This window comes from Bubalus bubalis, chromosome 20, assembly GCF_019923935.1.
Source record: "Bubalus bubalis isolate 160015118507 breed Murrah chromosome 20, NDDB_SH_1, whole genome shotgun sequence".
Classification (NCBI taxonomy): Eukaryota; Metazoa; Chordata; class Mammalia; order Artiodactyla; family Bovidae; genus Bubalus; species Bubalus bubalis.
The window spans coordinates 38,709,004-38,733,477 of record NC_059176.1 but is presented as its reverse complement, the minus strand read 5'-3'; the positions used below and the strand labels follow the sequence as shown (position 1 = coordinate 38,733,477).

At 42.6% G+C, this 24,474-nt stretch overlaps 1 protein-coding gene and 1 long non-coding RNA gene across 2 annotated transcripts in view; one reads left to right on the top strand and one right to left on the bottom strand.

The window, feature by feature from the left end:
- ETFA (electron transfer flavoprotein subunit alpha) overlaps positions 1 to 7,908 on the bottom strand; it is a 70,147-nt gene extending 62,239 nt beyond the window's left edge. Inside the window, exon 1 of the mRNA XM_006044406.4 lies at positions 7,749 to 7,908. Coding sequence (XP_006044468.1) covers positions 7,749 to 7,787 — 39 coding nt within the window. The 5' untranslated portion in view covers positions 7,788 to 7,908. The remainder of the gene's footprint in view (positions 1 to 7,748) is intronic.
- Positions 7,789 to 13,897, top strand: LOC112580926. Its single transcript, XR_003105278.3, has 4 exons — positions 7,789 to 7,922; positions 11,239 to 11,348; positions 12,131 to 12,251; positions 13,452 to 13,897. It is a non-coding gene; the product is annotated as an uncharacterized LOC112580926 (long non-coding RNA).
- Positions 13,898 to 24,474: the final 10,577 nt, after the last annotated feature.

Sequence of the window (24,474 nt, the reverse complement as noted above, 5' to 3'; positions counted from 1 at the left end):
TACCCACTAACAACAGTTGTAGTTCACCTTAGTTCACAAAGTAATTTCACAGGTTTCTCCAGCTCCCTAACTAGATTAATTCTCTCCCCCAATACATATTCCCCAAAGACCCTATACACCTTTCATGACCACTCTTAAGATAATGTGTTCAATGTCTGTCTTCCCCAGTCTGTTTGCAAGGCACTGGGCAGGGACTAGGTCTGTCTCAGGAGAAGGCAATGGCGACCCACTCCAGTACTCTTGCCTGGAGAATCCCATGGATGGAGGAGCCTGGTAGCCTGTGGTCCATGGGGTCTCAATGAGTCGGACACAACTGAACAACTTCACTTTCACTTTTCACTTTCATGCATTGGAGAAGGAAATGGCAGCCCACTCCAGTGTTCTTGCCTGGAGAATCCCAGGGATGGGGGAGCCTTGTGGGCTGCCGTCCATGGGGTCACACAGAGTCCGACATAACTGAAGCGACTTAGCAGCAGCAGCAGGTCTGTCTCACTCTCCGTTGTGAACTCAGTATGTATCTTTGAGTTTGATACATAGTGGACATTCTGTGAATGTTTAGTAACTAAGAAGTTTCCTCCAGAATGATCAAAAACTAAAAAGCAACCATTTTTCTGCCATTGATAATTATCTAAGTACTTTAATATGTGTGTCTACCAAGAACAGTACACAAACGTGCTAAATCACTAGAGATAACCTATCATGCTTTTTTTTTAAACGGATTTTTGGCTGTGCTGGGTCTTCACTGCTGTGTGCATGCTTTCTCTAGCTGTGGGGAGAAGGGGAAACTTTGTTGCAGTGTGCAGGCTTCTCATTGTCCTGGCTTCTCTCCTGTAGCATGGGCTCTAGAGCACACAGGCTCAGCTGCCCTATGGCATACCGGATCCTCCCAGACCAGGGACCAAACCAGTGTCCCTTGCACTGGCAGGCGGATTCTTAGCCACTGAACCACCAGGGAAGTCTTCCCACTCCATCATATTTTTAGGGAACTTATCTGAACTTACTGACTAGACTTAGTTCCAAGTAGTAAAGTGAACTTTTCTTTTACATACCAGCTGTATACCCTTATTAAGCTGACTGGCCTTTACGAGACAGTATCCTTCAAGGATAGGGCTTAAAGAGGTTATCACCTCCCCACCCTTTCAAGGCTAGACTTCTTGAGAACAAAGTCCTTACACACAAACTCTGCTGCCTCACCTCACTCCTTCTGAACCTTTACTCACAGCAAATTGGCTTTCACTTCCACTCAACACTGAATCCAATCTCTTCAAAGTCACCATCAACCTTGGATAGCTAAAGTTCAATGAGCACACTTTCGTCCTCTTATTCAGCCTTAACAGTTTTTGATCCTGCTTGTTTTTCTGTTCTTTCAGGAGCAACCAAGGATCGCTGTTGCTGATAAAAAGTCATGTACAACTCTTTTGCAACCCCATGGACTCTAACCCGCCAGGCTCCTCTCTCCATGGGATTATCCCAGCAAGAATGCTGGAGTGGGTTGCCATTTCCTTCTCCAGGGAATTTTCCCGACCCAGGGATCGAATTCACGTCTCCCGCATTGCGGCCAGATTCTTTACTGTTGAGCCTGGGAAGCCCCTTTAACTGTATGTTCTTGTAGTGAACTACAACAGGAGTTGGAAGAAAAAGAGTTGGGACCCTAACTCCCTACTTTACCCTTACAAACCTACTCAAAACATAAAGTAGTAAGAATAAACATAATCTACCTCCCCCACCACCTTTGAAAACTAAATGGGGTTATGGTAAATAGGCAGAGGTCTTTTTGTTTAACTCAAAAATTAAAAAGCAGGTACTAACTATAAAATCTTTCAACTTCTACTGAAAAAGACAAATAATATATAATTAGTTACCCATCCCTATTTTAATGTAACTTTTGTAATTTAAACATGTATATTACATTTCTGAACTTTAAATTACTTTAACCTCTTTAGTAATAAAATACGGTAGCTTTTAATCATGACTAGAAATGTCATATGCCATTGACTATATTATTAAAAACACAGTCAATTTACTTCTCTTTAAAAACAGACAAGACGCTTAAAGTAGACACGTTGGCAGCAGCATAATTTTATTTAATTCACCTCATGCAATAAATCTTTCAGTACCACATCAAAGTTGGCTTTCTCTCTTCCTTCAAAAGAAATTAAAATCTGCATGTGAATTACAGAGTTCAATCTCATTCATCAATGATAAACCATGGACTCTGAAAAATGTCATGTTCCTTCATGCCAGTTTCATAGCTTCTGAATCATAATAGATATGCCTTCCTGTCTGGGAATGAATACAGTAATAGGCAGATTCAAATAACCTTGAAAGTGTTGCTGTACTCTCTGTGTAAAATATCTCTTTGGTATCTTGAAAGTATAAGTCGTTCAGTCATGTCCAACTCTTTGCGACCCCTATGGACTGTAGCTCACCAGGCTCCTCTGTCCATGGAGTTTCCCAGACAAGAATATTGAAGCAGGTAGCCATTCCTTTCTCCAGGGGAATCTTTCCGACCCAGGGATGGAACCCAGATCCACATTGTGGGCAGATTCTTTACCAAATGAGCCTCCAGGGCAGTCCCTTTGGTATCTTACTAGTCGACAAATCAATCTTAAATGCAAATGAATAAAATAATACTAATAATTCAGATTAATATTCTTGCAAGAACATTAACTACCTATTTTCCTCTTAGTGTGGTCCTCAGCTCTTTGTTTTGGATAGAAAACACTTTCATTAACAAGTAACACTGAGGAGCCCTCTCCAAAGATGAAGGACTTTGCTCAAGGCCACAGATAAGCCAAAATGGAAACGTAACTTAGATACCAAATGTGAGTCATTTAACTTACATTCTAACAGCTTAAGGTATCTCTTTTCTTTTTTCACTGACTGTGATGAAAAACAAATATAAAATTTACCATCTCAGCCAATTTTAAATATATAGTTTAGTAGTGTTAGCTATCAGAGAAGGCAATGGCACCCCACTCCAGTACTCTTGCCTGGGAAATCCCATGGACAGAGGAGCCTGGTGGGCTCCAGACCATGGGGTCACTAAGAGTCCGGCACGACTGAGCGACTTCACTTTCACTCTTCACTTTCATGCACTGGAGAAGGAAATGGCAACCCACTCCAGTATTCTTGCCTGGAGAATCCCAGGGACAAAGGAGCCTAGTGGGCTGCCATCTATGGGGTCGCACAGAGTCGGACACGACTGAAGTGACTTAGCAGCAGCAGCAGCAGTGTTAGCTATATTCACCTTGTCATGTTAACATCTTAATCTTTTAAATCTTTTAGTAGATTAATCTATTGTTAAAAATATGACTTTGTAGAAATGTATCTTTCTAAATTTATTCAGTTAACTACAGAAAAATTTTTTTTAATTTCTAGAGTACGGAGTCAGATAAGCCATTTTGACTTTAGAGTTTCATAAGTGTAAGTAAACAGGCCAGATTGAAGGGACTTGCACTTCAGAAATCTGGCACAACTTGACCACCAAAACATTTAACAGTAGTAATGGATTATGGGAAATACATGGGGAAACAGTGGAAACAGTGTCAGACTTTATTTTTGGGGGCTCCAAAATCACTGCAGATGGTGATTGTAGCCATGAAATTAAAAGACGCTTACCCCTTGGAAGGAAAGTTATGACCAACCTAGATAGCATATTCAAAAGCAGAGACATTACTTTGCCAACAAAGGTTCGTCTAGTCAAGGCTATGGTTTTTCCTGTGGTCATGTATGGATATGAGAGTTGGACTGTGAAGAAGGCTGAGCGCCGAAGAATTGATGCTTTTGAACTGTGGTGTTGGAGAAGACTCTTGAGAGTCCCTTGGACTGCAAGGAGATCCAACCAGTCCATTCTAAAGGAGATCAGTCCTGGGTGTTCTTTGGAAGGAATGATGCTAAAGCTGAAACTCCAGTACTTTGGCCACCTCATGCAAAGAGTTGACTCATTGGAAAAGACTCTGATGTTGGGAGGGATTGAGGGCAGGAGGAGAGGGAGACGAGAGAGGATGAGATGGCTGGATGGCATCACCGATTCGATGGACGTGAGTCTGAGTGAACTCCGGGAGTTGGTGATGGACAGGGAGGCCTGGCGTGCTGCGATTCATGGGGTCGCAAAGAGTCGGACACAACTGAGCAACTGAACTGAACGGATTATAACTTACTGAATGAAGCACGGTTTCTTGAGTTCATAAATAATAATACAAGGCTAACAAATGTAGAAGGAACGATGGAATTAGAAAAATCACCATTTTACATCACAGTAATCATTTCTCAGGCAAGAAGCATCACCAGATAAGACTAGTGAGTGAAAGGCTGATGAGAAACAGAAGAGTTATAGTCTCAATGTATATCCCCATAAATTAGTTAAAAATCACAAAGGGAGGAGTAGTAATTTGACAGTGGAGAAACCTGCTGAATAACATTTTAGCCAAGTAATTAATACCACCAACAATGGAATAAACCAACATTATGAGCCTCCCAGTATGATCCACTGAGAACACAATACCACTTCTGTAAAACTCCTGCCAAAAATACATAACCTAAAACTAACCAGAGGAAACACTGGACAAATGTAAATGGGGGACAGTCAACAAAATAGAAGGCCTGGCGCCTTCAAAAATGCCATTGTCATCAAAGCCAAAGAAAGGCTGAGGAGCTTTCTAACAAAGACTGAAGACACATGAGAACTAAACTGCAAGGCCTGATTCTGGACTATCCTAGACCAGAGTAAGAAATATGCTACAGAAGCAAACTGGTACATACAGAAATGAATAAACCCCAAGGTCCTACTGCTGAGCATCAGGGAACTATAGTTAATATCCTAAGATAAACCATAATGGAAAAGAATATAAAAAAGAATGTATATATATGTATAACTGAATCACTTTGCTATACAGCAGAAATTAACACTGTAAATCAATTATACTTCAATTTAAAAAACAATACAAAAAAATACTGCTACAAATGATTAACAAGACAACTGGTAATACATGAATAATATCTGTAGACCAGATAATGCATAGTATTGTATCATTGTTAAACTTGCTGATTTTGCCAATTATACTGTGCCAAAGAATTGATGCTTTTGAACTGTGGTGTTGGAGAAGACTTTTTTGAGAATCCTCTGAACAGCAAGGAGATCCAACCAGTCCATCCTAAAGGAGATCAGTCCTGAATATTCATTGGAAGGACTGATGTTGAAGCTGAAACTCCAATACTTTGGCCACCTGATGTGAAGAACTGACTCACTGGAAAAGACCCTGATGCTGGGAAAGATTGAAGGCATGAGGAGAAGGGGACGACAGAGGATGAGATGGTTGAATGGCATCACCAACATGAGTTTGAGTATACTCCCGGAGTTGATGATGGACAGGGAGGCCTGGTGTGTTGCAGTCCATAGGGTTGCAAAGAGTCGGACACCACTGAGCAACTTAACTGAAAGGTGTATACTCCTTGTTCATAGAAAATACACTAAAAGTTTTAGGAGTAAAGGGCATGTCTGCAATATAATCTCAAATGGTTCAGAAAAATAACAGGATGTATATATGAAAAGAAATAAAGCCAATGTGCCAAACTGTTAACAGCTGGTGAAATTCAGCAAAGGGTTTTGAGATTTCTTTGTGCTGTTCTTGAAACTTTTCTGAAATTCCTAAATTTTTAAAGCTAAATATGTATGTGTATTTATGTATTCATTCTAGAAGTGTTCCCACTATATCCCTGCTGCTGCTGCTGCTAAGTCACTTCAGTCGTATCCGACTCTGTGTGACCCCATAGATGGCAGCCACCAGGCTCCCCCATCCCTGGGATTCTCCAGGCAAGAACACTGGAGTGGGTTGCCATTTCCTTCTCCAATGCAGGAAACTGAAAAGTGAAAGTGAAGTCTCTCAGTCGTGTCCGACTCCTCGCAACCCCATGGACTGCAGCCCACCAGGCTCCTCCATCCATGGGATTTTCCAGGCAAGAGTACTGGACTGGGTGCCATTGCCTTCCCCGCCCGCTATTTTCCTATATCCTTGAAATTCAAATCTCTCAGATGTTTCCAGTGACTTTGGAGGAGTTACTTTACTTAGCATGACTTCAAATTCTGAAAATAAGTTGTAAAGGTCAAAGTCTTTGGCAAACCACAGTAAAATTTGGAAATACTGTCCATATATATTGGCAAACTGTGTTTATAGTGATTACTTAAGTTAGTCGTTCCACTTTTTTGTCTGTTGAAGTGAAGTTGCTCAGTCATGTCCAACTCTTTGTAACCCTGTGGACTGTAGCCCGCCAGCTCCGTCCATGGGATCCTCCAGGCAAGAATACTGGAGTGGGTTGCCATTTCCTTCTCCAGGGGATCTTACTGATCCAGGGATAGAACCCAGGTCTCCTGCATTGCAGGCAGACTCCTTACCATCTGAACTACCAGGGAAATCAAATAACTGAGTCAATAACTATAAAATAACTAAGTCTCAAATGCCCCCTCCACAACTCTTTCTCTTAGGCCAGACTTCTAACCTGTCCACAAAACTACCTTCTCATTACTGTATACAATAAGAGTGTCACTTTGATACCTGGAACTTTTTCCAAATCGATGCCTTTAACTTGTTTATGTCTGGATCCGCTGAGGAAAATATCTGGGAGAAAGACTGAAGGCTGACCTGAAGGATATGGGTTTGAACTCTCTGTGTATGAGGAGGAGGGGGAATGGAGGGTTGGTGGGTTGTTTTTTTTTTTTTTTTTTAATGAAACAAAGAATACACAAGAAAAGGACCTACAGATATCTAGAAAGATTGCTAACTATGTGTCAAGGAGAAAGTCCCAGCAGGAAAAAAGAAAATATGCGTGCACAAGAAAAACTGTAGAAAAAGTACAAAATGACAGGAAAGTTTCTGACCCAAGTTTAGCAATCTTGTCACTTAACCTAAGTGTAAATTAGAAAACCTTCAGAATCTACAGTATAAATTGTTACTTGACTTGTAACTGGTCAGTCTCCAAATACTAGTGTCCCATAGCGTTAGACAAAAACATATTTTCTATCAGTCTTTCTCATAATAGAAAAATGTGGTAAACTCATGAGTTGTAACTAATAAAAGCATCAAAAACTTAGCGCTACCAATAGTTCCCCCAGATACTTAACCAACAATCTGCTGGATTAAAAAAAGCAAATTGGCCAAAGTTGTCAGTACAATCACCTAAACTCACCACTGTCCCATTTACCAGAGAGCAGACCAAGTTTCCAAAACCACATCGCCCCTCGCCCCCGGTACTTGACAGTGAGTGGATTCGAGCAGCCATAATGCGCCCAGGGAAAATGTTTAATTCTTTCAGAAACGACACCTTCGAAGCTGAACTCAAGTTTTTTATTTTTTACAAGAAGGCATCCCAGCGGCGACATTTTCCTCCCTCGGGTAAAGTTTCCCCGGGGACGCAGATGCTCGCTCTCCGCCAAAGGTGGAAAACCTGGCGGCCCAGCAGTGCAAAGAGGAAAGCTGGAGGGCTGGAGAAGGGCTGCGAAGAGGACGCGAAGGGGCAGCGGGAGTTAGGTTCGGTACTTTGAGCTCTGACCTCGACCCCCAGCTGGCGACCCGGAAGGAAGCAAGGGCAAGCCCCCAAAACTTTGAACCCGAGCCCCAGTTCAAGCTGGGCCGGCCAGCGCGAGGGCCAGCTAGGTCTGGGGATGGCGGTGACCTTCGCCCAGACCTTCACAGGAACAGCAGATTAAGGCCGGGCCGTCACCGGGCTCAGCCCTCCCCGCCCGGACTTACCGCCCGCCGGAGCTGCCCAGGAGCCGCGGCTCGGAACATAGTGCCTGCACCGATTCGCCTCACGGCAGCCGAGAACAGACCGAACTGCAAACGCTCCGCGAGGCACCGTTACGCTCGCGAGACGCGGGAACGAGAGCAGGCGCCCCGGGAGAGCCGAGACAGCGCGAGCTTAAGGTTTCTGCCCGCCGATTGGGCGGTCGCGCAACCAATGGGAAGGGCGGAAAGTTAGGGGCTGGACTTGGGAGTGGGACAAAAGTGGAGCTGCGTTAGATAAGGAAAGGCAGGGGCAAAGCAGAGGAAGAGCGGGTGACGGTAGCTCAGACTGCCTGCCGGTCCCAGTGTGCAGTGTCCAGTTACACCAGATTTATTACGTCACTGTCCTGGCTTCCTAGTCCTCTCGACTAAGTCCCCCGCTCAAGCTCTAATTATTCGTCTGCCTGTTCATTTGTTTACAGGTATCATGCTAAGACCTGCAATATGCTAAACACATTTTTCAGGTCAGGGCAATATAATAAAAGGATGCATGAAAGGTTGACTTCACCAGACTCTGAAGGAAAACGTATCATTACTATTACGGAAGGAATGATTCCTGGAATTGGTGATGTTTGAGCTGGGTTCTAGAAGGGGAACAAACACGGAGCCCAAACGAGGAAGGAACAGGACAGGAAGATCCCAGAACAAGGGGCAGGCTGCTGTGTGCTGCCTATAGAAGGAGGCAGATTGGGAAATGTCTTGAATTGGGGTGTAACATGCGGCCCCACCCAAGCCCTCTTCTATCCCTACTCAGTCCCAACCACACTTTGGCTTCAGTGCCCATGACTGCTAAATCTCTCCTGACCTTTGGATCCACTTGGCTACTGGGCAGCTCCTCAGAATGTTTCTCAACACCTCAGACCCACACATTCACAACTGACTGGGCATTCCCATCCAGACTTCATTCTCTGCCTGTATTCTGTTTCTCGGGCAAAGCTTTCCATCTCCACCCAACGGCTCAAGCCAGAACCTGAGGGTCACACTTGACTTGTTCCTTCCTTCATTTTCTATCCTATCAGTTACTAAATTCTAGAGATTCCACTCCCCAAACAGCTCCCAAATCCACCCAGGACTCTTCTACCCCTGTCTGTGTTTACACTGCTTCAGTTGCTTCTTTACTGTTCTCCCTGTTTCCAGGCTTCTCCACCCTTCAATCCATCTCACACGGCAACCAAAGGGCTTTTCAAAGGGATAAACCAGTGATGGATTCCCCTGCTGAATACACTTCAGTGGCTCCCCATTGCTTTTAAAATAAAATGCAACCCCCTTAATGTGAGGTATAAGCCTTATGTGAGCTAATCCCTTCGTCTTTTACCCCCTTTCCATCTTGCATGGCCATACAGAACTTCCTTCAAATCCTCCAATACCCTATTCCCTTCACCTCCCTACTCTCTTCCTCCTTCTCCCCTTTATTCCTTCAACTGTTTAATATTAATACCTATTCATTCTTGATATTTCAACTTGGACTTTCCTCTCTCCCCCCATCCCCCACCACCACCACAAGTAACTCTGAATTAAATCTCTCTTCCATGTGCCCCTATTTTCACCTATACTACTTCCCCTGTATATGGAGTCAGTTGTCACATGGGTTGTAACAGCCTGGTTACCTGTCTGTCTCGCCCATCTGTCTGTAAGACCTGTAAAGGCAGAGTCTGTCCTGCTTGTTTTTATTAGTGTGTCTTCACACCTTGCACACAGCCTGTCTTATAGGAGGTATTCAATCACTAGTTGTTGGATGAATCAGCAAATCAATGAGTGGCTTGCTACAGAGTCTGAACTTTAAGCAGGGGAGTGATACGTTCAGAAATTCTTAGTCCCCAATTTTGTAACAAACTACCTTTCCAGCCTTGTTGAGACTACCAACAAATCCCACTGGCTCTACCTTCAAAAGATGTACAAATTCCAACAAGTTCCACCAACATGTCTTCATTCCTCCACCACGGCTGCCTTCCCTCAGGCCCCTATCATCTCTCCCCTAGATCATGGCAGGAACCCCCTGACTGGTGTTCCTGTTTATACCTAAGCCTCCTGAAGTCTCCTCTCCAAGCAGCAGACTAATCATGTCCTCTGCTCAAAGCCCTCCTCTCCACTGCCCCCTGTCACTATGCCCCCCAACACACACACACACACTCTGCTGCTCCTTGAACACCCCAAGCAGCTCCCATCTCTGGCCTTTGCACTCGCATTGTTCCCTCTGGCTGAAATGCTCCTCACGTGGCTCTGTTTCTCACTTCATTCAGGTCTCTGTTCAACAGCCACATTTTCAAAAAGATTGACCTTGGCCACCCTACAGAAAACAGTCCCCCTCCCTCTGCACTCTCTGCCATCTCCTTTGACTTTCCTTGTTGGCATTCATCACCACCTAACAGCATACACGTTTCTATTCTTTTGTATTTCTTGCTAATCTGCTTGCATGGGAATATAAATTCCCTGGAGCAAGAACTTTGAGCCAACAAACATTCGCAGGCCCTATACTTTGCTTGTTCTTCCCTCTGTCTGGACTTGGCAAGACTTCTCCACCTGGCAGATTCCTATGCCACCTTAAACATTAAGCTCACAGGCATTTCTTCTGTAAGGCCTTCTCCAACCCTCCAGGGTGAATGAACACTTTCCTCTTCTTTACTCTCTATGACCATAACTTGAACACCAGTTACATCTACTTAGAACACGTCTGCACCCACATGGTGGGCTGGAGCTGTGGACCCCCTCTGGGAGTCCGCATGTAGGAGCTGCCATTTAGGACTCCTTGTATCACTGCATTGCCTCCCAGCCCAGTTTCCCAATTGGACAGTCCTGTGGAAGTGGAAAGAAGAGGGCAGGGTGCTTTAAGTAAAAACTGAAAGGAGTATTTTACTAAAAATGATGTGGAAAAATTGGTACACAAACCAACCTCCTTCCCCGCCTTCACACCCATGACAAAGCAAAACACAAAAGAGAAGAGAGGCTTCCCCACCCCCATCCTGCCTCCACCCTCGCTGGGGCAGCTTTGGCACCACCCAGGCTCCAGTGAATCAGCAGCAGCTGTGCCCAGCAGAGGCGCGCAATGTCCACGGGGACAAGGTGGTTCCTGGCAGAGCAGAACCAAAACCAAGGAAAAGGCAGAAAACTGTCCAGGTCTGTGATGACTGACCAGAGCTGCTCATGGAGTGGTGGCCAGTTCCATGTTCACAAGCCGGTCAGCAACCACCGAAAAACATGTGCACTAAAACATCTTAGAGGACTTCCCCTGTAGATATTTGGGCATCTGTCTTTCCCCCTCAGTTATGAGCTGCTTTTGTGGCAAGACCCAGTCAATGGTTTTTGGTATCTGATTCATGTTTACTGAGTGGTTGTAGAATGTTTGTCCAAAGAGAAAAGGCAGGAAGGGAAAGGTGAGGGGAGGGAGCAGTCTTCACAGTCAACTTCCAGTCTCTTTGAAAAAACACCTCACCTCACCTCACCTCTTTCCTCCCCACAGGCCAGTTTCAGGAGCAGCTTCTCTGGGATTCCTGGTGAAAACTTAAAAGAGGAGCCTTAGTGGGATGAATTACAGCCCCAGCTGCAGCAGCTCTCTGGGGAACACACTTGGTACTCACTGTCTCCTTCCTCGTCAGCCATGCCAAGTTCCTCTACCCTCAGCTGGCACCTCCTCTGTGCTCAGTGGTCTGCCTGCTGATCCAAGCCCCTGACCACTGGCCCTTCTTAGCCCAGAGTAGTTGCATTTGTCCATTTATTGTCATGACTGGGCAAGAGAGTACTGAGAAGCACCCAAGTGGCTCACTCTTGGCCAGGATGACAACTCTGCTTCTAGCCTGCTGGTCCTTGCATACAAGGTGCCCAGAATGCAGTGGCATCTGTAGCTAAATACTTCAATGGAAGTAAATACTCCAGGAAGTAAATAAATACTCTGGGCTGTGAGGCCTGGAAGCCGAAGCTCCTCAAGAGCTCACAAGAGTGATGGTAAAGTAGGTCCCTCCTGCTTCCACACCTCGTTTCCTGGACTTACATGTTCTTACGGGGGCACAGCACCATATAAAGGTCTGTGATTCAAGATGCAGATGCAACATTAATACCAGCTATGGAAGCATAAATGGCCTAATAGCAGTACTGCTGGGACTACAGCCTGGATCTGATATAAAATCTTTTTCTTCCCTGAGCTAGCCACCTTTTGTCCATCTGACTGAGTTAGTGAGATGTCACTGATGTAACAGAGCAGTGTGATGTTTTACAGGGTGTCTAAATGGTCTTGATCTCTTAGGCTGTCTTACTATAGAAGCTGAAAATTAACATAGCTCTTGAGTAAAGTTATAAATGTGTAACATTGATGTTCCATGTGAATGCATACCATTTCTGATCTACTTTCCTCATAGGCATAGAAAAGAACTTATTCACCAAAGCAATGTCCACATAAAGTGTACCTGAGGCTGTGTTCTTTTGCTCTAGCTAAGATGCCCAAGCTGGTGTGGTGGCTGCAGGAGGACTACTCCTCGGGTGAGTTTGGGGTGGTCCACTGTCACCCTCTGGGTTTAGTCTGGTGTCTTCAGGGATAACACTGATGAATTGATTGGAAAAATGATGAGAATCCTTTAGAGTCTTAAAGGTTGCTTCATTGTATGCTGCCAAGGAAGCCCTCCAACTTTTACACAGGTTTTAAATTGCCTGTTAATCACTCCTAGTTTTTTATATTTTTTGTCTAGGGCATCAGTAGAGTTTAGCAATTGCCACCCAATGCCATTGTCTCATAGTAACTATTTCCTCTGTTTCTCTCAAATGCCTAGCATATTCCCTTCCACAAGCAAAGCATCCCAATTCACCACCACTGAAAGCTATAACAACTGCACCACTACTTTATGCAAAGAGTTATCTGCATTCCAGCTACTGGCAGTGAGAGGGGCCTCAGAACTGGCCTAGCAAAGAGTAATACAGCTCCAAAACTGCATCTCATCACCTGCCTTCTCAGACCACTCCGCTTGCAATAGAAACACATTCCTGTTTCTTTTGGAAGCAGACTCTGAGACAAGTTTAAAGCACCTGACGACTGTTGGGAGGGGGTGCCCTTAAGATCCACATCTGTGTAAAGGATGAACCAGAAAGAATGGGACAGAGGGAAAAACTGGGCAGACATGCAACCTGAACATCAATCCAGTGGAATGTGAATTATTCTGTTGTTGAATTAGATGGTAAAGCACTGTGTTTATTATGCAATAACACTACTGCCATACTAAAAGAATACAGTATACATCAACATTAACAGACTAACCACATTACTGTCAACCCACAGGAGCACAATCATCAGAAAAAATTGAAAATTAAAAACAGAATGTATCATCTGCAGTATTTAAAACTGAATAGCTCATTACATCAGAATTTCTTCACAAGTGTAAAGAATGAAAACAAATCTGCAACCGAAGTAAATTTCTTAGTGGCTCATTTGTTAACCAAGCACGGAAAACTGTTTTACTGATATTGAGTTTAAATCTGGCTTGATTGTACCAGCTGACAAAATGTGTCCTAAGAAAATTAGCTTGCTTACTACAGTTAGGTTTGGGGGTAGAAGAAATGAGGGCATGAAAAGCAACTTCAATAATCAATTTAAAATCAAGGAAAATTATTTCAAGTAGTCTTCCTTAGCTTTGGATGAGTAAACAGGTATTATTAATGATAATGTTCAGTTTGTCTTATTTATTCAAGGAGTCAGAGCCAAGTTTGAAATGACTGCAGAAGGCCTCTGTGAATAGTTTGAATGAACAGACTGTTTCCTAAGAAGCCGAGAAAACAAATCAGTACAAGCTGAAGTGGAATCTGCTATGATCGTTACAGCTAATGGTGGCAAAAACACGTGTGAAGCAGAACAAGGCTTAGACAAATTTAAAAACTTATGAAAATATAAGGTGTATAAAGCCTGTAGTTATTCACTGTATTATTTGTCAGCAGATATTTCATTGCAAATATTTTAAATCTATCATTTGTCACTGTCTCCATGTCAATGGTGAAATTCACTCACTCTCATGGACTCTTATCAGTTCTGTGATTGTTTATTCTTTTTTTTATTTTTTAAGTTATGTAAGTGTGATAACACAATTATAGGAGACTTGGAAAATACAGAACAAAGTTGCATCTAGTTCCACTATATATTACAATTTTTAAGTAGATAAATTCAGGTTTTTAGTTGGAGTTTCAATATCAACTGTCAAAAATTAATAGAATGAATAGATAGGAAAGTAAGAGGATATAGTAGACCTGAAAAGCACTATGAACCAATTCAACATAATTAAGATTTATACAATTTTCACACAACAATAGGATACAAATTCTATTCAAGTTCCCATAGACTATAAACTTGGAGACACTGGCACATCAATTCTGTGAATTTTTTTCGTCTGAAATAGAAGCTGAATATTCCAACTTGTTGTACTACATAGCAATTTGACAGTTTAGAAGTGATAAGGTTTTATTGTAATTTTTAACTCAGGAACTAGATTGAAATTGTACTCTAATGTTTATAACAGCTTATTATCACAGTCCCAAATGGGAAATAACCTGTTAAATGCCTATTAACTGGTGAATGAATTAACAAATCATGGTCCATTGTATTCCACTGTGCTATGGACTGAATTGTGTTCCCCCAAAATTTATATATTGAAGCCCAGTTTGACAGATTTGAAGATAGGACCTTTGAGAGATAATATGGATCAGAGGAGGCCATGGGAGGTGGGGAACTGGCTGTGAGATTACTGCATCCCTCCTTTCTCCCCCATTTGAGGACAGAGAGAGAAGTCAGCTGTCTGCCAGCCAGGCTGAGCCCTTCCACAATGGCACCTTGATCTTGGACTTCCAAAACTGAGAAAATATATTTCTGTTGTTTAAGCCCCTAGTCTGTGGTGTTTTGTTATGGTAACCCAAGCTAAGTATGATCTATTAGATTCCGTTGTAACACAATAAGAAAGACATACTATTGATACGCACAGCAACATGAGTGAATATCAAAAACATTATGCTAAGTGACAGAAGTCAGACACAAAAGACACATGATTCCATTTATATTGCAGTCTGTAAAAGGCAAAAGTAAAGGGACAAAAAGCAGATAAGTGGTTTCCAAGAGCTGGAATAGAGGGTGGAGACTAAAGGCAAATGGGCATGAGGGAACTTTTCAGTGAGATGAAAGTGTTCTGTATTTTGATTGTGGTGTATATGTATATGTATATATATATATATATATATATATACACACACACACAGTATCTGTCTATATATAATGTCTGTCTACACTTATCAAAACTCAAAAAACAGAACATTTAAAATTGGTGAATTTCATCATATGTGAATTTCACCTCAATAAAGCCGATTAAAACCCATCCACACACACATACAGCAGGTCACCAGATTGAATCCTCTGCTCATACAATTTACAACCATGGTGGTATGGTCACTCACTTACAGTCAGACATCCTGGAGTGTGAAGTCAAGTGGACTTTAGGAAGATAACAAAGCTAATGGAGGTGATGGAATTCCAGCTGAGCAATTTAAAATACTAAAAGATGATTCTGTTAAAGTGTTGCACTCAATATGTCAGCAAATCTGGAAAACTCAGCAGTGACCACAGGACTGGAAAAGGTCAGTTTTCATTCCAATCCCAAAGAAGGGCAGTGCAAAAGAAAGTTCAAACTACCAGACATTTGTGCTCATTTCCCATGCTAGCAAGGTTATGCTCAAAATCCTTCAAGCTAGGCTTCAGCAGTACATGAATTAAGAACTTCCAGATGTACAAGCTGGATTTGGAAAAGGCAGAGGAACCAGCAATCAAATTGCCAACATTTGTTGGGTCATAGAGAAAACAAAGGAATTCTAGAAAAACATCTACTTCTGCTTCACTAACTACAAGAAATCCTTTGACTGTGACTGTGTAGATCACAACAAACTGAAAATTCTTCAAAAGATGGGAATACCAGACCACCTTCCAGTCTCCTGAGAAACCTGTATTCAGGTCAAGAAGCAACTGTTAGAATTGGACATGGAACAACTGACTGGTTCCAAATAGGGAAAGGAGTATGACAAGGCAGTATATATTGTCACCCTGTTTATTTAACTTATATACAGAGTATATTATGTGAAATGCCAGGCTGGATGACTTACAAGCTGGAATCAAGTTTGCCAGGAGAAATATCAACAATCTCAGATATGCAGATGATACCACTCTAATGGCAGGACTGAAGCTGAAACTCCAGTATTCTGGTCATCTGATGTGAATAGCTGACTCAATGGACAATTCCCTGATGCTGGGAAAGACTGAGGGCAGAAGAAGAAGAGGGTGGCAGAGGATGAGATGCCTGGATGGCATCACTGATGCAATGGATGTGAACTTGGGCAAACTTCGGAAGTTGCTGAGGGACAGAGAGGCCTGGTGTGCTGCAGTCCATGAATTTGCAATGAGTTGGAAATGACTGGGTGACTGAACAACAACAACAACAACAACAACAATGGCAGAAAGCAAAGAGGAACTAAAGAGTCTCATGATGAAAGTGAAAGAGGACAGTGAAAAAATTTGACTTAAAACTCAACATTCAAAAAACAAAGATCATAGCGACTGGTCCCATCAGTTCAGTTCAGTTCAGTCGCTCAGTCATGTCCGACTTTTTGTGACCCCATAAATCACAGCACGCCAGGCCTCCCTGTCCATCACCAACTCCCGGAGTTCACTCAAACTTATGTGCATCGAGTCAGTGATGCTATCCAGCCATCTCATCCTCTGTTGTCCCCTTCACCTCCTGCCCCCAATCCCTCCCAGCATCATGGTCTTTTCCAATGAGTCAACTCTTCGCATGAGGTAGCCAAAGTATTGGAGTTTCAGCTTCAGCATCAGTCTTTCCAATGAACACCCAGGACTGATCTCCTTTAGGATAGACTGGTTGGATCTCCTTGCAGTCCGAGGGACTCTCAAGAGTCTTTCTCCAACACCACAGTTCAAAAGCATCAATTCTTTGACACTCAGCTTTCTTCACAGTCCAACTCTCACATTCATGACTACTGGAAAAACCATAGCCTTGACTAGACGAACCTTTGTTGGCAAAGTAATGTCTCTGCTTTTGAATATGCTATCTAGGTTGGTCATAACTTTCCTTCCAAGGAGTAAGTGTCTTTTAATTTCATGGCTGCAGTCACCATCTGCAGTGATTTTAGAGACCAGAAAAATAAAGTCTGACACTGTTTCCACTGTTTCCCCATCTATTTGCCATGGAGTGATGGGACCAGATGCCATGATCTTCGTTTGCTGAATGTTGAGCTTTAAGCCAACTTTTTCACTCTCCTCTTTCACTTTCATCAAGAGGCTTTTTAGTTCCTCTTCACTTTCTGCCATAAGGGTGGTGTCATCTGCATATCTGTGGTTATTAATATTTCTCCCGGCAATCTTGATTCCAGCTTGTGCTTCCTCCAGCCCAGCGTTTCTCATGAAGTACTCTGCATAGAAGTTAAATAAGCAGGGTGACAATATACAGCCTTGACGTATTCCTTTTCCTATTTGGAAGCAGTCTGTTGTTCCATGTCCAGTTCTAACGGTTGCTTGCTGACCTGCATACAGGTTTCTCAAGAGGCAGGTCAGGTGGTCTGGTATGCCCATCTCTTTCAGAATTTTCCACAGTTTATTGTGATCCACACAGTCAAAGGCTTTGGCATAGTCAATAAAGCAAAAATAGATGTTTTATCTGGAACTCTCTTGCTTTTTCCATGATCCAACAGATGTTGGCAATTTGATCTCTGGTTCCTCTGCCTTTTCTAAAACCAGCTTGAACATCTGGAAGTTCACGGTTCACGTATTGCTGAAGCCTGGCTTGGAGAATGTTGAGCATTACTTTACTAGCGTGTGAGATGGGTGCAATTGTGTGGTAGTTTGAGCATTCTTTGGCATTGCCTTTCTTTGGGATTGGCATGAAAACTGACCTTTTCCAGTCCTGTGGCCACTGCTGAGTTTACCACATTTGCTGGCATATTGAGTGCAGCACTTTCACAGCATCATCTTTCAGGATTTGACTTAACTCAACTGGAATTCCATCACTTCCACTAGCTTTGTTTGTAGTGATGCTTTCTAAGATGCCGGGAGCCGGCATATTTGCATATTGAGTGCACATTGCATATTGCATATTGAGTGCAACACTTTCCACAGCATCATCTTTCAGGATCTGGAATAGCTCAACTGGAATTCTATCACTGCCGGGAGCCAGCATGAGGAGCTCCACCCATGACAAAGGTCATGAAGAAGGAGGCTGGGCATACGCAAAGGCGGGATCGAGCCTCAGGAGTCCCCCTGGAAACTCTTGAGCGTCTACCCCCCAAAACCAGAGTCTGCCTACTTTCTGCTTTGTGCTTTCACCTACACCTCTGACTTTACGGGGGGCTGTTCCCCACTACCTCTCTCTGAAAAAAGAGTTAACTTACAGCTCCAGTTAATAAAGTTCCTGGGTGTGATACTGTTTCAACCTACAAATTCCTTTGGAAGTCCTCTAGCCTGAATGAATAGGTTTTTCCGGCCACATGTGATTGCTCAGAGCCTCCCAACTGTGAGAGGCATGAGATGTTCTAAACTGTCTAAATACAGATTCCTTTGAGCAGTTAAAAGATTGATTAGAAATTGTATTGGTGAAGGGATTTTCACTTGTTGGGCCAATGTTTGCTGCTAAGTTTCCATATCCCTTAACCTGCTGTGTCCCTGGCAGTGTATTGATTAATATAAATGGTGTAAGTAGTAGCTTTAATGTTTGTAACCTGGGACCCTTGAGTTAATTCTTTTTCTTGTTATAGCCCACCACACCTTTGCTCTGTAGGAATACAACTTTATCTAATGCTTTTGGAGGGTGGCTCCTGACCAATCACCTTTAGAGAAAAATAAGTTTTCTGAAGAAGGGGGTCTTAAAATGTTAACAGGCCTCCGGGCCAGAAGATGATGCAAATCACCTAAGCTTTTGCGTATGATAAGTTTGCAGGAAGAAAGCCTGGCTTGCTGCATGACTCTACCCCTTCCCCCATTATCCTCTATGCATAACTTAAGGTATAAAAACTACTTTGGAAAATAAAGTGCGGGCCTTGTTCACAGAAACTTGGTCTCCCCATGTCCTTCTTTCTCTTACCTTCTGGCTGAATTATTCAGCCTCTTTTCTTCACTGAATTTTCCTACTGAGCTATCCTTATTTCACCACTCTTTATATCCTTAATTAACGTTAAATTAAGCAGTTGTTTCCTGATCCTCACCGACGCTGTCCCTGCTTCGAATTCCCTGGATCCACCGGGGCTGGACCTGGCACTAAGCTACACTTGACTTCACATTCCAGGATGAGTGATCACACCATCGTGATTATCTGGGTCGTGAAGATCTTTTTTGTACAGTTCTTCTGTGTATTCTTGCCACATCTTCTTAATATCTTCTGCTTCTGTTAGGTCCATACCATTTCTGTCCTTTATCGAGCCCATCTTTGCATGAAATGTTCCCTTGGTATCTCTAATTTTCTTGAAGCGATCTCTAGTCTTTCCCATTCTGTTGTTCCTCTATTTCTTTGCATTGATCGCTGAGGAAGGCGAAATTTCTTATCTCTTCTTGCTATTCTTTGGAACTCTGCATTCAAATGGGAATACTCTACTTTTCTCCTTTGCTTTTCACTTCTCTTCTTTTCATAGCTATTCGTAAGGCCTCCTCAGACAGCCATTTTGCTTTTTTGCATTTCTTTTCCATAGGGATGGTCTTGACCCCTGTCTCCTGTACAATGTCACAAACCTCCATCCATAGTTCATTAGGCCCTCTATCAGATCTAGTCCCTTAAATCTATTTCTCACTTCCATTGTATAATCATAAGGGATTTGATTTAGGTCATACCTGAATGGTCTAGTGGTTTTCCCCTACTTTCTTCAAAGTGAAAGACAACAGTGAAAAAATTTGACTTAAAACTCAACATTCAAAAAACAATGATCATAGCAACCAGTCCCATCACTTTATGGCAAATAGGAGAAGTGGAAGTGGAGACAAATTTTATTTTCTTGGGCTCGGAAATCACTGTGGATGGTGACAGCAGCCATGAAATTTGAAAATGCTTGCTTCTTGGAAGATAAATTATGATAAACCTAGATAGCATATTAAAAAGCAGAAACATAGCTTTGCCAACAAAGGTCCATATAATGAAACCTATGGTTCTTCCAGTAGTCACGTATGGATGTGAGAGTTGGACCACACTGCTGCTGCTGCTGCTAAATCGCTTCAGTTGTGTCCAGCTCTGTGCAACCCCATAGATGGCAGCCCACCAGGCTCCGCCATCCCTGGGATTCTCCAGGCCAGAACACTGGAGTGGGTTGCCATTTCCTTTTCCAATGCATGAAAGTGAAAGTGAAGTCACTCAGTCATGTCCAACTGTTCATGACTCCATGGACTGCAGCCTACCAGGCTCCTCTGCCCATGGGATTTTCCAGGCAAGAGTACTGGAGCGGGTTACCATTGCCTTCTCTGAGTTGGACCATAAAGAAAGTTGAATGCCAAAGAATTGATGCTTTCAAGCTGTGGTGCTGGAGAAGACTCTTGAGAGTCTCTTGAACTGCAAGAGATCAAACCAGTCAGTCCTAAAGGAGATCAACCTTGAATATTCATTGAAAGGACTGATGCTTAAGCTGAAGTTCCATTACTTTGGCCACCTGCTGTGAAGAACCAACTCATTAGAAAAGACTCTGATAATGGGAAAGATTGAAGGCAGGAGGAGAAGAGTGTGGCAGAGGATGAGATGGTTGGATGACATCACTGACTTAGTGGACATGAACCTGAGCAAACTCCAGGAGATAGTGGAGGACAGGGAAGCCTGATGTGTTGCATGCAGTCCATGGGATCATAAAGAGTCGGACACGACTCAGCGGCTGAACAACAACAAAGCTGATTAAAATTCATCTTTGACACATATGGCAGGTCACCAGATTGAATCCTCTGCTTATACAATTTACAATCAGGGTGTTGATGCCAATGTAAATTGCAACATTTCTTTTTGTAATCTGACTTACAACCTACATTCAATCCATCAGTAAATTCTTAGGCTTTAGCCTTCTGCTTCCACTCTAGTCTAAGCCACTGTCATCTCATCCTGGGGTTATTGAAGCAGCCTCCTAACTAGTCTCTGGGTCTCTGCCCTTGCCTTCAAACGCAATTCTCAGAACAGTGATCCTCTTAAAACATAAAGCACATTTCATCACCCCTGTTCAATTGCTTCCATTATGCTGGGGAAACACTCCAAAGCTCTGCAGAGCCCTCCTTGATCTGGACTCTGCTTGGCTCTCCAATTTATTGGATAGGCCAAAAAGTTCCTTTGGTTTTTTTAGTACAAGTACAAAACACATTTTTCATTGTCATCAAGAACTTTATTGAACGACATATTCACCCTTTTGTTCTACTCCTCATGTGTGTGCACTCAGTCATTCAGTTGTGTCTGACTCTCTGTGACCCCATGGACAGAGGACACGGCCAGGCTCCTCTGTCCATGGTATTTCCAGGCAAGAATACTGGAATGGGGTTGCCATTTCCTCCTCCATGGGATCTTTCCAACCCAGGGATCAAACCTCCATCTGTTACGTCTCCTGCAGATGTTTCACCACTGTGCCATCTGGGAAGCCCTTTTTTCCACTACCCTCTGTCATTTTTCAGGCAACTTCATAATTCCATCTTCTCAAAGCTTTTTATCTTTTTTAGCAAAGAACTGTTCTGTGATTTTAACTGTCTTTCAGGGAATTGGAATTTTTTTCCATTAAGAGAATTTTTTAAAGACTGAAATAAATGGACATCTGAAGGGGCAATGTCTGGTGAATAAAGTTGATGAGTCAGAACTTCCCAGCCAAGTTGTAATGGTTTTTCCCTGGTCATCAAACATGCAGTCTTGCTTATCCTAACGGAAGACTGCATTTTCTGCTGACTAATTTCGGGCACTTTTTGTCAAGTGATGCCTTCAGCTGATTTAATAGGGTGCAGTACTTGTTGGAAGTAACCCTTTGGTTTTCCAGAAGGAGCTCATAACAGAGGACGCCCTTGCAGTCCCACCATATATACAACATCACATTCTTTGGATGAAGACTGGCCTTTGATGTAGTTGATGGTGGTTCATTTCACTTGCCCCATGACCCTTCTGCTCCACATTACTGTGTAGTATCTACTTTTCATCACCCATCACTATTTGTTTTAAAAACAGAATGTTTTGTTATGTTTAAGTAGAGAACTGCATGCAGAAACAGCATCAATAAGGTTTTTTTTTGCTTACCTTACGTGGAACCCAAACATCAAAGTGATTAACATAACCAAGCTGGTGCACATGATTGTCAGTGCTTGATTTGGATATTTTTAAAAATAATTTTAATTATTTATTTTGGCTGTGCTGGGTCTTTATTGCTGCTCTTTTGGTTTGTTTGGATTTTAAGAACAGCTTTCTTGAGATATAATTATATAGCATTTCATGTATATAAAATTTTTAGCATACTCACAGAGTTGTGCAAGCCACAGTTAATTTTAGAATATTTTCATCACTTCCAAAAGAAACCTCATACTCTTAGGCTATAACATCCTAATTACCCCATACCACCAGCACTGAGAAATGACTGATCCACTTTTTGTCTATGAATTTGCCTATTATATCAATGGCTTGCATTGAAAAAACAAGAGAGTTCCAGAAAAATGTCTATTTCTGCTTTATTAACTATGCCAAAGCCTTTGACTGTGTGGATCACAATAAACTGTGGAAAATTCTGAAAGAGAAGGGAATACCAGACCATCTGACCTGCCTCTTGGGAAACCTGTATGCAGATCAGAAAGCAACCATTAGAACTGGACATGGAACAACAGACTGGTTCCAAATAGGAAAAGGAGTACGTCAAGGCTGTATATTGTCACCCTGCTTATTTAACTTATATGCAGAGTACATCATGAGAAACGCTGGGCTGGAGGAAGCACAAGCTGGAATCAAGATTGCCAGGAGAAATATTAATAACCACAGATATGCAGATGACACCACCCTTATGGCAGAAAGTGAAGAAGAACTAAAGAGCCTCTTGATTAAAGTGAAAGAGGAGAGTGAAAAAGTTGGCTTAAAGCTCAACATTCAGCAAACGAAGATCATGGCATCTGGTCCCATCACTCCATGGCAAATAGATGGGGAAACAGTGGAAACAGTATCAGACTTTATTTTTCTGGGCTCCAAAATCACTGCAGATGGTGATTGCAGCCATTAAATTAAAAGACGCTTACTCCTTGGAAGGAAAGTTATGACCAACCTAGACAGCACATTCAAAAGCAGAGACATTACTTTGCCAACAAAGGTCCATCTAGTCAAGGCTATGGTTTTTCCAGTGGTCATGTATGGATGTAGAGTTGGACTATAAAGACAGCTGAGCGCCAAAGAATTGATGTTTTTGAGTTGTGGTGTTGGAGAAGACTCTTGAGAGTCCCTTGGACTGCAAGGAAATCCAACCAGCCCATCCTAAAGGAGATCAGTCCTGGGTGTTCATTGGAAGGACTGATGTTGAAGCTGAAACTCCAATACTTTGGCTACCCGATGCAAAGAGCTGACTCATTTGAAAAGACCCTGATGCTGGGAAAGATAGAGGGCAGGAGGAGAAAGAGACAACAGAATGAGATGGTTGGATGGCATCACTGACTTGATGGACATGGGTTTGGGTGGACTCCGGGAGTTTGTAATGGACAGGGAGGCCTGGCGTGCTGCTGGTCATGGGGTTGCAAAGAGTCGGACGCGACAGATTGACTAAACTGAACTGAACTTGACTATTATGGACACTTTGTATAAATGGAATCATAAAATCTGCTGCCTTTTGTGACTTGGTACATACTTAGGATTAGAATTTGTAACTTTGTTTATCCATTTAAGAAACTGCCAGGCTATTTTCCAAAGTGACTACCTCATGTCATGTTCCCACCAGCCGTGTGTTATTGCACTCTGATTTCCACATCTCTGTTACATTCCATTATTTGTGGCCTTCACTCTATTGCCACAATACAAACATTGCACCATGCTCCTGGGTCCAGGTTGAGCCATAGGTTGTTACTGATCTTACGTTATTTTTTAGTATGTAATACATGAGACACTCACGACCCCCAAATGAATTGTATACTCCTTTAGGGTAGATTCCATGTCTTGTCATATTCATATCCCCTCCATCATATAGTGAAATGCTAGGCATGCAACAGGTGCTCATTAAATATACATTGATTGTCTGAAGAAATAACAAGAAGTTGGCAGCAATCATGAAAGGAGGAAAAAAAAAAGAAATAGAGAGAAAGAAGAAGGAAATGAAAAGAGTAAGTCAAGGAGATAAAAGGAAGGAAGGAGTTTGGGGTGACAGGGAAAATTAGAATGGAATCATTTGAATTTTAAATGTTATACTGAAAGGTCAGGCATCAAAAAGTTCATTCTTTTGCTTCTCCTTGAAAAAGCAACTTTCTTGTTGTGAGGTTTCCACATGCAAAAGAATGAAGTTGGAGCCCTTCCTCACACCATATGCAAATATTAACTCAAAATGGGCCATGGAGAGATGGTGTGAATAAGGTCCTACGGGTTCTGGAAGACCCTGACTAGGCCCTGTAACTGGAGAGTCAAATGGTGGCCAGTCCACCTAGAATAGTTTGTAGGGAACTGTGAGTGGGGTGAGGTGGTGTTTAGCTAGATGATATAGTTGTCAACTGGACAGATTTTTTTTG